Source organism: Rhodamnia argentea, chromosome 4 (assembly GCF_020921035.1).
Source record: "Rhodamnia argentea isolate NSW1041297 chromosome 4, ASM2092103v1, whole genome shotgun sequence".
Lineage (NCBI taxonomy): Eukaryota > Viridiplantae > Streptophyta > Magnoliopsida > Myrtales > Myrtaceae > Rhodamnia > Rhodamnia argentea.
Window position 1 is genome coordinate 26338085 of NC_063153.1, and position 13694 is coordinate 26351778.

The 13694-nt window shown below is 40.3% G+C and overlaps 2 protein-coding genes across 3 annotated transcripts; one reads left to right on the forward strand and one right to left on the reverse strand.

The window, feature by feature from the left end:
• The first annotated feature begins 369 nt into the window (after positions 1-369).
• Positions 370-2693, forward strand: LOC115754001 (rhomboid-like protein 11, chloroplastic). The gene is made up of 7 exons (XM_030692888.2): positions 370-590; positions 872-990; positions 1627-1712; positions 1797-1837; positions 1917-2083; positions 2162-2224; positions 2340-2693. Exons 1-7 carry the CDS (start codon positions 389-391, stop codon positions 2535-2537), a joined length of 876 nt encoding a protein of 291 aa, XP_030548748.1. The 5' UTR covers positions 370-388; the 3' UTR covers positions 2538-2693.
• A 749-nt stretch (positions 2694-3442) lies between these two features.
• On the reverse strand, positions 3443-11157 carry LOC115753991 (beta-adaptin-like protein A). Of its 2 annotated transcripts, XM_048277033.1 has the most exons (12): positions 10859-11157; positions 9496-10012; positions 9267-9391; positions 8455-8653; positions 7701-7929; positions 7396-7562; positions 7110-7319; positions 6118-6228; positions 5857-6033; positions 4865-5051; positions 4593-4768; positions 3443-4220 (listed from the first exon to the last, which is right to left on the reverse strand). In XM_048277033.1, the coding sequence occupies exons 1-12, from the start codon at positions 10909-10911 to the stop codon at positions 3930-3932; spliced, it is 2442 nt and encodes an 813-aa protein (XP_048132990.1). In that variant the 5' UTR covers positions 10912-11157; the 3' UTR covers positions 3443-3929. The 2 variants fall into 2 exon arrangements, with proteins under 2 accessions (XP_048132990.1, XP_030548732.1); XM_030692872.2 differs by having other exon boundaries at positions 4593-5051; positions 10859-11156.
• Between the last annotated feature and the right edge of the window lie 2537 nt (positions 11158-13694).

Below are 13694 nucleotides of genomic sequence, written 5' to 3' on the forward strand. Positions count from 1 at the left end.
TGATGAATGTTTTTAAAGGTTATGGCACTCGGTTAATCGAATGAAAAGTTATATGGTATTCAAATGATCGGAAAAAAAGATTATTGAACTCAATCTGAGTGCCGTACATAAATTAATGTACTAGTTACAGAGTTAGGGCACTTGTGGTGTCATTTTGCTCGAAATCAATTAGTAATATCATTGCTAGCGTTGACTCCAGCCATTTGTCGCCCAGAGCTCTTGCCTGGGGAAGTTGGAAAGATTGAAAAAGTTTAGGGTCAATCCCGAATAACTGTCAAAATCTGAGGCAAGAATGTAATTATTCCAGCAGCGTGGGGCGTGGACGAAAACCGCGACTCGCGCTCTCTTTCGTCCCTCGTCCCTCTGTCATCCCGTCGCTACGACGACGATGGCGAAGCTTCAGCAACACTCGATGACGCTCGCGCCGCTTTTGTCTCGAGCTCCTACTTCGAGACTTCGTCCTCGGCCTCTATTGAGCTCTTTCATCGCCTTCTCTGTCCCCGCCGTCCGTCCCGAGAGAACCCGCGTCCTCCTCCTTCGTCCGTTTTCTGATTCTCGGCGCCGGTTGCTGTGTCGAATGAGCGGTTCAGGTAATCTCGACTTCTCGCCTCGCCTTCTTTCGTCCTTAAATTTAGACGAGAATGGTGGTTTTGTTTTGGGTTTGATTTGAGTTCAGTTCGGACTTTCCGCGAGCAGCTGGTGTGTCCGTTGTTGCATTGCGCGCGTTCGATCAATTTTCGCATGCTGGAGTCAGTGGACTGGATTTTTTTCTCTTTTTGCTGATGCTTCTGGAATGAACTTTTGATATGGAGCGAACTTGTGGAATTTGGAAGGTAGACATGCGGAAGGGACCTAATCATGTGTTTGTTAGATATGATATCACAGCTCGAGCTTGAGAAGCCGGAGCAGAGGCCAGTCAAACGCGCGAATGGGATTTTCTGGATTATACTCTTAAACATTGGAATTTATGTAGCAGATCACTTGTTTCAGGTACTGAAATGATTGGGTTATATCATTTGGGAAACGGTACACTGTTGGCACTGATTTTGACTTGTTTAATCTTGCTACTAACTATGAATCCTTGTCGAGTGGCAAGACCAAAGAGCGGAGCTTGCGATCTTGTGTCTCCAAATTGCGTGTTAGGGAAATGCTTCAAGTTTCAAAGCAATGCTGCGGCTCCAATAGAGCAACTAGTTAGTTCTTGGAAGCTGAAGTAGGCCTATCAAAAGCGGGACTGCAAAAGCATCTTAGGCCCTAGGGACACTTCTCTGTCTCAGCATTCATTTTAGTTATGAAAATGTAATCCTAAATGAAAAGATAGGAAGGTTGGCTGCCTCTGTACCAGAGCTAAAGTTGCTCTAGGGTGTTTGACATGACGAAATCTTTAGAACTCTGAAGTCTAAAACATGAATCAATAATCAAGGTTGGAACTTTAGGGAGTGGATCCTATTCGGGTGTTGCATGTCCTGTTTGGTTGGACCATAAGAAATATGTATGTGGGTTTTCAATGGATATTAAAATGCCCCTTTCTTTTCTATGAGGACTCTCTTTCTTCTATCGACAGTACAGTTCATATGGTGCAGGCAGATTGATAAACTGTTTTCTGTTTCCTTCTTGGATTTTTAGGTCCAGGGAATCAAAAGTCTCTACTTGTACCACAATTGGCCTACTTGGTACCAGTTCGTGACAGCAACATTCTGCCATGCTGACTGGTGAGGCTATTACGCCAAGTTCCACTTACAGTAGTTACCTTCTGAATTTGTAAGTCTAAACATTGTGCCTTGTGTCTACCTCAGGAACCATCTCTCAAGCAACCTTTTCTTCTTGTACATCTTTGGTAAGGTCTTTTATGTTGGGATGGAATACTGGCTTTTGCATCATCGTGAAATTTGACTCTATTCTTTCTCTGTGGTTAGGTAAACTTGTTGAGGAAGAGGAAGGAAATTTCGCGTTATGGTTCTCCTATATTCTAACAGGGGCTGGAGCAAACCTAGTTTCATGGCTTCTTTTACCAAGAAATTCAGTTTCTGTTGGAGCCTCTGGTGCTGTTTTTGGGTTATTTGCCATTAGTGTGCTTGTGAAGGTGAGCCAAAACCGCATGAGCTGATCAGCTATTCATCCCTTTAGGAAATCTTTAACTCATCAATTTTTCTGATTGAAGATGTCATGGGATTGGAGGAAGATCCTTGAAGTGCTTATATTGGGCCAGTTTGTAATAAAGAGGGTAAGCAGTCATTCTTCTACCAATCATATTTTGAGCATGTCAGAAGACTCGAAAGGTAAAAAAAGAGCTTGTGTAGCTTCGATCCATATTTATGCTAGTCCTGTGTCCTTGATAGGTGATGGAAGCAGCTCAAGCTTCAGCAGGTTTTTCAGCCTCTTTGCATGGAAACTATTCGTTACAGAGTATTAATCACATAGCCCATCTCTCTGGCGCTCTTATTGGTGTGCTTCTAGTATGGCTTCTTAGCAGAGTTCCTTCAGAATCTCCTAACCAGGATAAATCGATTCCTCAGAGGAAAACAGATGGAAAGTAATTATTTGAATTATCATGTATTTAGTTGAATGTGATCATATATGTAAAGTTATCTTTTGTTGTAATTGTCCGATTGTTTGATTTTCTCAAACCAGAACAGTCCTGGTTCATACCTTCGGTTCCTTTTACTCGTGAGTAAATTGTTCACGATGAATGGGCCTCACAAGATGGCTGTCACTATTTTCACCTGAACAAGATTAATTTGTTTTTGAGTTTTCTCGTAAATTACTTGTAGGCTGAACTACCCAGAAAAGAACACTTCTAAAATGATCTTTTGGATAGCGTTAGTAGACCAAATCAGTGATGTGATGGTATGCCGTGTGGCTTGAGGGCATAGGCCATAGAACAGATCGAACTACAAAGGCGTCTGGAAGCCGAGCATAACAAGAATGGCAAGCCATTCGTATTCAGAACAAAACTTGACGCTATGAGGATCAAGAAAAAGATATAGGACAACAATGCAGCTGATATAGTTTGATCGGTCGACTACACAAGTGCTCTTAATTCCTTCGAAGGCTAGACTCGATGCAATCCAGAGTTGAGGACTACCGTTCGCACTGACTTCACGTTACATGCTCTTAGTGCTTGAGAGTCATAAAAGGTAATGCTAGGGTAAATCGGTCTTCATTTACCACTTTAATTAAACAGTTTTAAGTATATCTAGTATTATTAAGGCTGGCTTCCCGAGCATTTACCCTTTACCGCTTTCGTCATTCTCGCAACTTCTGTTCGCAACTTCTGGCTGAACGAAAGGTAATGTGAACGCATGTGATGTGATAGTCCCAAGTAAAAACATTAATGCCATGAAGAATTCTCCTGACATTTTCACCTGCATTTGCACTATTGAAGCTTTTGAAACAAAAACCAGAAGATACGGAAAACAAAACGCCAAAAGCAAAGAAGGGAGAAGTGACAACTTCTACTTTTGATTTTTACACATGACTTCTTAGAGTTTTCAATGTTAAATCTTTAATCAAAGGGTGGTGACCGTTACAAGTACCAATAGAATGTAACGATAGCCATATCATCCTAAAAAACAAGGCCCATACTGCAAGAACATTCGCCATGTTTCTCAATCGAACAATTATGCTGATTATCTATTCTTCATTGATTATGAAACATTTCATCATGAAGGGGGAAGTTTATAGCCATTTCGCACCACTGTTGACAAGGCGTCCCGAGAGGGCACTCTACAACAGTACTCAATAACACTGCACTTCTGCAGCTCAAAGGGAAAGGTGCAGTGTCATTCACTTTTTGCCCTTCTTCTTGTGAAATGTGTTGCCAAAATTTCCTCCTCTTTCGTTCTTTTCACCATTCCCCAATGACGATGGCAACTGACCCGAGCAAAACTCCCTCAGAAGCCAAATATTTGATACATGGCAGACCAAGTTCATTGTACACCAAATTTGGACAAGGCCGACTGGAATAGAGTCGAGAAGGTCTGAGACATACTCTGGTCATCAGCTTTGATCTTTACGTGGGCTTTAGCTGTTGATGTATTGATTATACATTCCACCAGAAAATTTGAGGATTCTTCCGCTTTCTGAGCAAAGAAGAAAAACTTGAAATTAGGCGATTGACCACCTGATGCAATGCAATGGACGGAATCGCCTTGCATGTGCCGAAGAAGGGCTTGGGGTGAGATCAATGCCGCAATTCCTTGTGGACTAACTGAAAATTCCTGCAGCAGGCGATGATATGTATTTCAGATATAAGAAATTATAAAACAGCACTATGTACTTCTCAATTAAAGTAAAACAAACTGAGAAGGGTAATACTGTTGCCTGCCAGCGAACCCGGTTCAATACCCTCACTAATGCACATACAGAAGGTTTCTTAGCAGATGATTGTCATTCAGTGCCGGTCAATGGATTGCGAACCAAGTATATAGTAATAAAAAACATATCAAAAAAGGTTCCAGGTACTTAATGAATTGCAACATTGATAGCAAATGTTAATCATGGCATATGAGATTTCTTGACTAGATTATTGAGTTAAACATGGTAGTTGACAATAAAGAATTGACATCATCTATCAAAACAGCTTAAAAAACCTGAGTTAAGGATATTGGTAGCTGCCGCCACTTCTGCTGAAAAGTTCCTGGATCTAGAACAGCCTTTGGATTAAGGCTCAGAGAAGGAGGTGAAGGGGCAGGTGCAGGAGCAGCTGTGACCGATAAACCAAGACCTAGTAAATCATCAATGGCCAAACTAGCAGCTGGCATATGACCTGGTAGACCGGACGTTAAGTTTACTAGATCTGATTGGATCTGTGAGGCAGGAACAGATGCGGGTGCGTCGTATAGAGGAGCACTATATGCAGTACCGTTGCTGCTAAGGGCTCTGCCATCTTCCTTCTCAGAGGTGCTCAAAAGCAAATCCTTGTCATTTGCATCAACTTGCTGCGCAGGAACAACAGTATCTGCAGCATCTACTCCAATGGATAGGTTACCAAGCTCGTCCGAGAACTCAAATGGGCCACGATGCTCCTTATCCGTAAACATGTAAGACGGCTGCAAGTAATTAGAAAGGAGTTAATTTAACTCCCCACAGGAAATCCTAGCATAACAGGTTAAAGTTTGAACATATTCAACACCAATAAAACTTAGACAATCAAATAGAAGAGAAAACTTTTTTATAAGAAAAGATTAACAGATGAGGAATCAGTATGAACAGAAGTATTTCCTCATGAAATTTTTTTCCTGACCAAGAGAACTTGGCGAGTATATGTAAAAATCAATTTTAGGGTAATCAGAGATCCTCAATGAAAACAAACTTCTTTCTATGTAGATCCAGAAAATAAATGCAGAAATAGATAAACACAAAGGACATTATGCCAGATTAAGCAAAAATACATTGGATGGCCACTAAATCAATTCGCTTAGCAGACTGTTTTGGATGTATGGAGACAGGAGAGTGAACTGGAAATGAAGCCAAATGTGTAGAGAGATCATTTTTCCAGCTGAAGGCTTCATTAAATATTTGTTAACTTCACAATAAAGACAGGCCCTACATCTTTTCTCTTAACAGGCTGTAATTCCAAAAGGAAGAGAAAGCAAAGGCCTCTGATCATCCAGGAATAAAAGATAAGAGAAAATTTATACATTTCACACAGAATATAACACGAATTAAGGCAAGTTCTGTTTAAATTGTGCAGACAGCTCCAGCTCCGTGGAAGGTGCATATAATGGGAAAAGAGATTCTGAAGGAAAATACAGAAATATCAGCAAATAATAGGCATCTTGCTTAAATTTAACATAACTGTACCAGAGGGAGGCAGTAAAGTAGAAGTTCCAAAGAAGATAGAACACTAGTCACCTTCTGGTACACGACAGATAGGCTGTTGAACTCATCAAATATCCTATCTTTGATTTCACTGCTTTGAGTATCGGCAAAAACTGAAACAGCTTGCTTGGGAGGGTTCACAACACGTTCTGCTACAGTTACATTATATTGCAATAGCCTGTAGTAGAGCAAGGCTCTATCATGAACATCCTGCAATGGGAGATTGACAACAATTAGCAGGTCAAGATTCCATCGTCAAGCGTATTATGTCGACACACAAAGAACAATTCCTACCTGGTGAAAATCAGCAAGTCCTGCAGCTAATGCGTCTCCAAGGGCCTTCTGAGTCTCTGGTGGCCTTTTGAAGAAGCATTTCATCACAGCTGTTAAGAGATGTAAACGGACCTGGGGGAGTAAATAGCCCCAAAGGTTACCAAATGATATAGCTGAGGATTTTAGTTTTAGATAAAACTGAACTTTGTCTGCAGAACCACAAAGTCAACTTTGTCTGTAGAAGCACAATTTGTGAGTATAAGTGACTACTAGGAGACAGCACAAGCACACATGCATATAGATGAGAGTTTTGTTACTACTTTGCTGTTGTGCAATACTTTTTTTCAGAAACATCAAATTTTCTAAGCAAATTGATCTCTTTGTTCCTTCCTTGATAGAGGTGCATCGAGAGTTTCAACTCCATATTTCCCCTTCCCAAACCATTGGAAAGGAAAGCAAAAGGAGAAAAAAGATTAGACAGCATGTTCAAACTAGCGCCCATTGAACAAGCGACAGATGTATCTAGGCCAAATGAAAGAGAGGATGTCTTGAAACCTGGTTACTACACTCTTACATGAAGTCAGCAACCAATAGGTATACCATGCAAGTTAGAGCACTTTCAAGTTTAAGAAAAGATACGGATTTGCTAATCGAGAAAGATAAATGATGATAATGAATCTGCAATGCTTTTCATATGAGTGATCATACTAGCAAGAGGCTCGAAATTCCCGACAGCATACAAGATGAGGTACATATTGGTTTAGAAAATCAAACACAGAGAGGTAAAAATTGCACACTGCCACTACGATATGTGATTTCAAGTCCCTCAAGAGAGAATAGACATTCATCGAATCATCACGTGAAACCTAATCCATCAAGTGTGAGGAGATCCTTTGCCCTTATGCATTGAGGTCGAATCATTTTTAAGCCCAACAAGCCACAAGGAAGGCTGTCGGCCATATAAACTAGCAGTGACTGGGACAATAATAATGCGGCAAACCGGGGTCATTTACCTCAGAGGAGTGCTCATCTTCCCAATTTTCAATTAGGCTTTCCAATATATAAGGAGCATCATGCATATCCTGTGAATATTCGCCCAACATCCATATAAGAGCTGCCTTTGCCTTCGGCTCTTGGACATTGTTTGAACTGATATTTCCAACAACAGCAATGCAGTCTTGGCTCCATTGAGGATATTTCCTTAGCAAATCTTTTACAAGAACCTGCATCACAATTGGACTCAGATAAATAAGGCCAATTTCACAGCCGTAGCATGGACAAATTCTGGTGAACAACTACCAAAGTCTCTGCTGTGACATAGTCCTTCTCCATTTCTAGAAACTGAAGAAGCCTATCCACAATGGCATTAACATCATACTGCTGAAGCGCAATCTTTCCAACAGCACGAATTGACTCCCTTGCCATAGGAATGTCAACGTTCGCAGCATATTCACATAGCTCTGTCACTGAGATTGATCCAAGAACACTGAGAATCAGTAACAATCAAAAGATAACATGATAGGATGTGCATATGTACTGACAAATTTTCCCTCTTCCATATACTCCAAGGTGGCTCAAATTGAGTCAAGGTTGTGTTTACTTACCAATTTCATAAGTGTTACTCTCATTTGCGACTGCTGTCAGCATCTCGAGCTTCAACTTCTTCACATAAAATGGCTCATTGTATTGGCAGTAAAAGTGTTTGTAGTCTGAGGAAAATAAAATTGGGGCACGCATCACTAAGAGATGCAGATGGCTTAAAACCGCGAAAGATTGCTCTGGACTGCCGGAGCTCACAAGTGTAAGCAAAGGGGCTTTAATACGTTCATAGACCTAATTAAGCCAAAAACAAAACCGCATTCAGGGCTAGGAACTGCGAATTGCTGAGCAAATTATTGATAACCATGCAACAAACTTACAAACGTATTCTTCTCAAACATATAACACATAGCATTCATTCACTTGGTTAGTGAACATTTATAGAGTCTGCGGACGTATCACACACATCAAAATAGAATGAAGTTAGAAATAGACCATGATAAATCAAAGTAGGATCCTGCTCACTACATTGAGCACCATAAATGCTTTTTCGTCTATCTTCTTTCCAACCATATTATGTCCATTCAGCACCTCTTTAGTAAAAACTGACTTTAGTTTGTCATGAATGACGCCTTCACGAACATGACCAAAATCCAAGCAGGCTAGCACACCCAATATGTCATTTAGGCAACTCAATCTTTCAAGAGGTAATGAATCAGAGTTCCTCTTCAATTCTGGAAGTTTTCAATATGCAATGGCAGCAAAATAACTGCTAGTACAATATCATATTTTGACATTTAAAAAAGTTGCTCTAGGTACCTGCTGATGAACGTCAGTCATGGACAAGGTCAACTGTAGAAACAACTTGATGGTTGCCAAGACAACAGCACCATTAGCATGTTGAAGTCTATCTTCGAGGAGATTCATGATGTCGAATATCTCATTACTATCTGATGGAACATACTTAGCAACTAACTCCAACACTAGAGACTGGGCCCACTCACTGAATTCCTTCATCCTGCATGCAACCGAACATTTACATTCTACTTATGTGCAATGCCACAGTATGAAGAAACTTTTATTGCTCTAATGAAGTGAGACAATTGCTCAAGGAACGAAAGCATCACAATGCGTCCTCACAGCATAATCCAAGCACAAGTTATCCTCTTAGAGAAAACATCAACACAAAAAAACACGACTTTACAACGAGTAGCAACACATTAGTCATTGCAGGGTTTACAGATGCCAAATATGCCAATACTCAAAGCTTCCATTGTGAACACCATACAGAGAGTTTTCCATCTCAAAAATCTGTATGATCAGGAATAAATTCAAACTTGTCAGAAAAGGCCCGATTAAGCAGATTAGGCAATTCTATAAACAGCCCACTCACAGTTACAGGCCAAACATTTTTTTTCCTGAAAACTGTATCCTCTAATATTAGTTTCTGATGACATTAAGAGGTACATCATCTCATGCTGAGGTTCAGAAATACCAACAAAAGCAGGTTTATGGTCAACCAAAACAGCTGGCCAGACCTCAGACCACTGTCATCAAAGTATTAATTTCAATCAACTCTAGCTCCAAATGAAATTTGTACAAGAGGTAAAACATATGGCAGTTGCAGATACCGATTCAAAAAGTAATAGATGATTGGCTTGCTAATTAAAGCTTCTCTCTCCCTGGATGCTTCCTCAGAGATGCTTGCCTCCAAGGTCCATATCTCTTGTAATGTTGCCAAACAATTTGCAATGACCTAATAAGACAACAATGTTTATCTCGTTCCGCAAGAGAATCTCACAACACAACAAATGTATATAAGGAGGTCATTGAGAAAAGATCTGAGAAACATAATCCCACCTGGGTGTCAGGGTCATTTAGCAACAAATGCTTAAGCATTGCTGGAAAGTCGGCATCAATACATGTTGCAGCTGATATATGATACAGTTTCAGAACCCCAATCACTGCCACCATTCTCACATAACTGTTACTGTCCTTTAAACTTGAACCCAATGGGCCAACCAAGTACTCCACCAAGTTGGCAACTCTCAGTGAGCACAAGCTTCGCAGTGCAAGCCCACGAATCATTGGATCCTCATCCTTGCAGTCCCTCTGAAGAAAATTAATTGTTAAAAGTGCGAGATCTGGATTGACCTTGGCATAGTTCCCAACATAGAGATAGCACATTTTCTTCAGGACTATATCTGAAGTTGCGGAGCACATGACCATTTCACCGAAGACAGACGAGACATCAATTCCTACAGTCATGTAGGAGATCACTTTCTTGAACAAATCACGCTTGGAGTCGTCAACACCAGGAGCTCGACTACCAGCAAGCTGCCGGAGTTGTGATTTTAGATCCGAAACTTCACCTTTTCTGCCATTATTTGGATTTATAGTGAGAATAAGAAATCATCGAATCCGAATACTTCTTAAAACAAAACCATCCTCAATATGACCATTAAACAATGCAAAAACCCAAGAAAATTTCAGTCACATCAAGCGACCAAAATAACTATTTAGGGGCTGTGTTCGAGAGGGCTAAGTTAACTAAGTCAAAAGCAACAGCTAAAGCAAAAGGCCCAATCACAACAAACAAGCCATCGTCAGATTTTCTCTTTAGCTTTACTCAGGGAACAAACCATTTCGGACTACTAAATCCTCCCATTCATAAAAAGTGAAACGTCAGACCAGATAGAGCACACGTGATGGAAAAAAATTCACTCTCTCTAGCTGGGCAATTCTATTCTAAAGCTCCGGAAACTAACAGAAACATGAAATGTACCACAAACATCCAGATTACGATTATAGATATCAAAATTAGGAGTTCTAAGCATGTTCTTTTATCTCCATGCAAGAAATGGATGGTTGGAATCACCAGTTATGGAATGCTGAGTAAATGCATATGCATCAGAACAATCTGAGAAGATGGCTCGATGATGAAGACAATCGCAAACGACAACAAGTGGTAGATTGAACTAAAATTCACAACTAGACTTTTTCGATCAACTCCAGGAAAATAAATTATACTGGGCCAATGTCGCTCCTGGGCATCTTTCGCTATAAACGATAAGGAATGTGAACCGAATTGCACTAAGGACGACCAATCACGACCCGACCGCGATCATCACTCGAGATCACAGTGAACGCACAAAAAGCCGAAACGATCCCTATCCCGAGAATTCAATCGACCGCAGAACAGGGGTGAGGATCGGACACCCACCCGGAAGGTTGAGACGGCGACGGAGACCTCTGAGACTGAGCCGGTGGAGCCATGGCGGTTCTCGGACTCGACGATTACGAGCGCTGTCCAGAGCGCAGACAAGAGAGATCCAGCAATCGAAGAGAGCGAGAGAGGGAGAGAGAGAGATCTACGACAGACGAACTCGAAGCTCGCGAGCCTCGGACATGGAGGTCGAAGAAGGAAGGTGATGAAGTTCTCACTGACTTTTCCGTGAACAGGCGAGATCGTGCGTTTCCGCTGTGCCGTTTTGGAAATGAACGCCAGTGGAAGACTCAGACAAGAAAGCTTAAACGACACTCCGTTTCGGGGTTGAGCCGCTGCATGTGACGAAATCGTAAAATGAATCCGGTGATAATTTGGGAATAAGCCTCCGAACTTTGAGAATCACAAATTTGTCCCCTGAACTTTCACATTGTCGTGAAATAGTGGCCCCGAAACTTTCAAAAGTCGCAATTACCCCCGATAAATTATCATTTGCCTTGCACGATCTACGTCTGCATAACCATTTTGGTGTTACCTAAGTATAGAATGACTAGTTTTTCTTAATCAAGAGACTAATAAATTTCCTTTTCTATGTTGTTCACGCATCACTTTGTTATCTTAACGTCACTAATCACGTGATGCAGATTATTTTGGTCAAGAAAAGTTCATCAATTTTTTTCAAGTGACACTTAAAACGGTTATGAGATGGAAAACAGGCAGCAGCAAAAGCCAAAATAAAGGAGGGTAATAATCTATAACTTTTTTAAGTTGGAAGGTTATTGTATAATGATACAAAAGTTTCGAACAGTAATTCGTAATTTTTTAAAGTGTGGAGATATTGCGGGACGATAGTGAAGTTTAGAGGGATTTGGAGCTATTGTCCCTGAAATTTGCTTTGTTTAGCCGAAATAAAGCTCTAAAGCAAAATTCAAGCTCCTTCCCTTTTGCTAAGAAACACGAGTGTCGAAAGGATTCACTTTCGCGTTGAAAGGGTTAGGCTACGTTTGGTTGGACTATTGGGGAAAGCATTTGGAAAAATGCATAGCATTTTGAGTTAAAAGAGTTTTCCAAAATACAAAGCGTGTTTGTTAAATTATAATTTAAAAGTTCATTATAAAGTAACTTTGAGTAAAATAGTGTTTGGAAAAATTATTTTTGTAAAGGACTTCTCTTATTTTTTGTATTGATGAAAGGAAAACCCTTCGTCAAAGCTGGGGAATGGCTTAGGCCGCCGGGCAACCCGGATCGGCGGCAAGGGGTGCCGCCTGATGTTGTGCGAACACATATCATAAAGGACTTCTCTTTTTTTTTTTTTTTATTGAAGAAAGGAAAACCTTCGCCAAAGCTAGGGAAGGGCTTAAACCGCTAGCAACCCGAATCTGGCGTCGACGGTCATTGTTTGATGTTGTGTGAACGCAGGGCCGACCAAGCCCTTACCACAGTAGGCTCGTCACTAGCTCCTCACCGATCGAACTCAAACAAATAAGATGAATACTTAACTCGAGGATAAAATTGAAAAACCAAAAAATTGGTGAGTGTAGTTTTGGCAGAATTTTTTACTTTTCCTCAATGCCATTTAAAAAAAATTCCCAAACACTCAATATTTGTGCCCAACGGACTTTGAATGCCCAATGCCCCTTGGGAAATCCATTCCCAAACAGAGCCTCAATCTCATATCAAATGAGTTTGGGCATTTATCTAATCATGTTTTGCTCAAAATTTTATTTAGTGAACTTTACACTTGAAGAAGCAATTTATCATATTGCTGAGAAAATTACTTAAAAGATCTCAAACCTATTGCACTTGTGCCAATTTATTACTAAATCTTTTAATTTGATCAATTTTTTGGTCGAAAATTTGGCCAATTTAGTCACAAATATTTTGACGACAATTTACTAATATAGCCCATCCTGGCAATTTTTGCCAAAGATTGATAACGTGAACCTCAACTGTCCAACGTGGCAACATCGAAGCTAATAGGGACAACCCTTTTTGAATTTTTTTGTTATTCTTCTTGTGCTTTGTCTTATTCACTATGGCCAGCAAGGGCCATGAAGCTTGCGGCCGCGATTGGGCAAGGCTGGGCGAGGGCCGTGACCCTTGCTAGTGCTCATGAGGGCTTCATGGCCCTCGTCATCAAAGCTTGCCGGCCACAACGAAAGGAAAAAATAAGGAAAGGAAAAGGAAAATAATCAAATAAATAATTCAAAAAATATTAAAAAAAATATACACGTCAACATTGATTGTGTCACATTAGATTGTCGAATTCCACATTATTAATTTCCTATCAAATTGGCCAAATGTGCTATATTGGCAAATTGTCGTCAAAATATTTAGAATTAATGGCCAGTGAAAATGTTTATGATTAAATAGGCATAAATAAAACATGTCGAAGACTTTTTTTCTATGATTGTCCCTCGTATTGCACCCCTACAAAATATTGGTAATATACTCATAGGAAGGTGCTCTCAATTATAATTGTAAATATGCAAGTGTTTTTTTTTCCCCATAAAAAATAACGAGAAATTGAATATGAGTTCAACTTTCGTTTGATATTAAATTCTCGCGGCTAAAGGGGGTGACCCCCGCTCGTTAAATAAATAGCTGAATAAGAAGATGCTTGCAGTTTTCGATGCAAAGTGGCCGTGCTGTAGTGCCACAGCCTAGCATGGCCCGCTTTCCCGTAGAGTCCATGCAGCGATAGTACTTTTCACCTAAAAATCGATTTTGTACGGAGCAATTTCATACAAAATTAACTTGTCAAATTGGCGCAATCAAGTCATTCCTTTAATTCCATATAACTTGACTAATGAAAAATGCTAAAGTGGTTAAA

Coding starts and splice junctions, on each gene's coding strand:
- LOC115754001 (XM_030692888.2), top strand. CDS start 389: ATGGCGAAGCTTCAGCAACACTCGATGACGCTCGCGCCGCTTTTGTCT. Junction 1,838..1,916: donor TTTCTTCTTGTACATCTTTG/GTAAGGTCTTTT, acceptor CTCTGTGGTTAG/GTAAACTTGTTGAGGAAGAG. Junction 2,225..2,339: donor GCCAGTTTGTAATAAAGAGG/GTAAGCAGTCAT, acceptor TGTCCTTGATAG/GTGATGGAAGCAGCTCAAGC.
- LOC115753991 (XM_030692872.2), bottom strand. CDS start 10,911: ATGGCTCCACCGGCTCAGTCTCAGAGGTCTCCGTCGCCGTCTCAACCT. Junction 9,392..9,495: donor TAAATGACCCTGACACCCAG/GTGGGATTATGT, acceptor TTGTCTTATTAG/GTCATTGCAAATTGTTTGGC. Junction 8,654..9,266: donor ATCTATTACTTTTTGAATCG/GTATCTGCAACT, acceptor GGTTGCATGCAG/GATGAAGGAATTCAGTGAGT.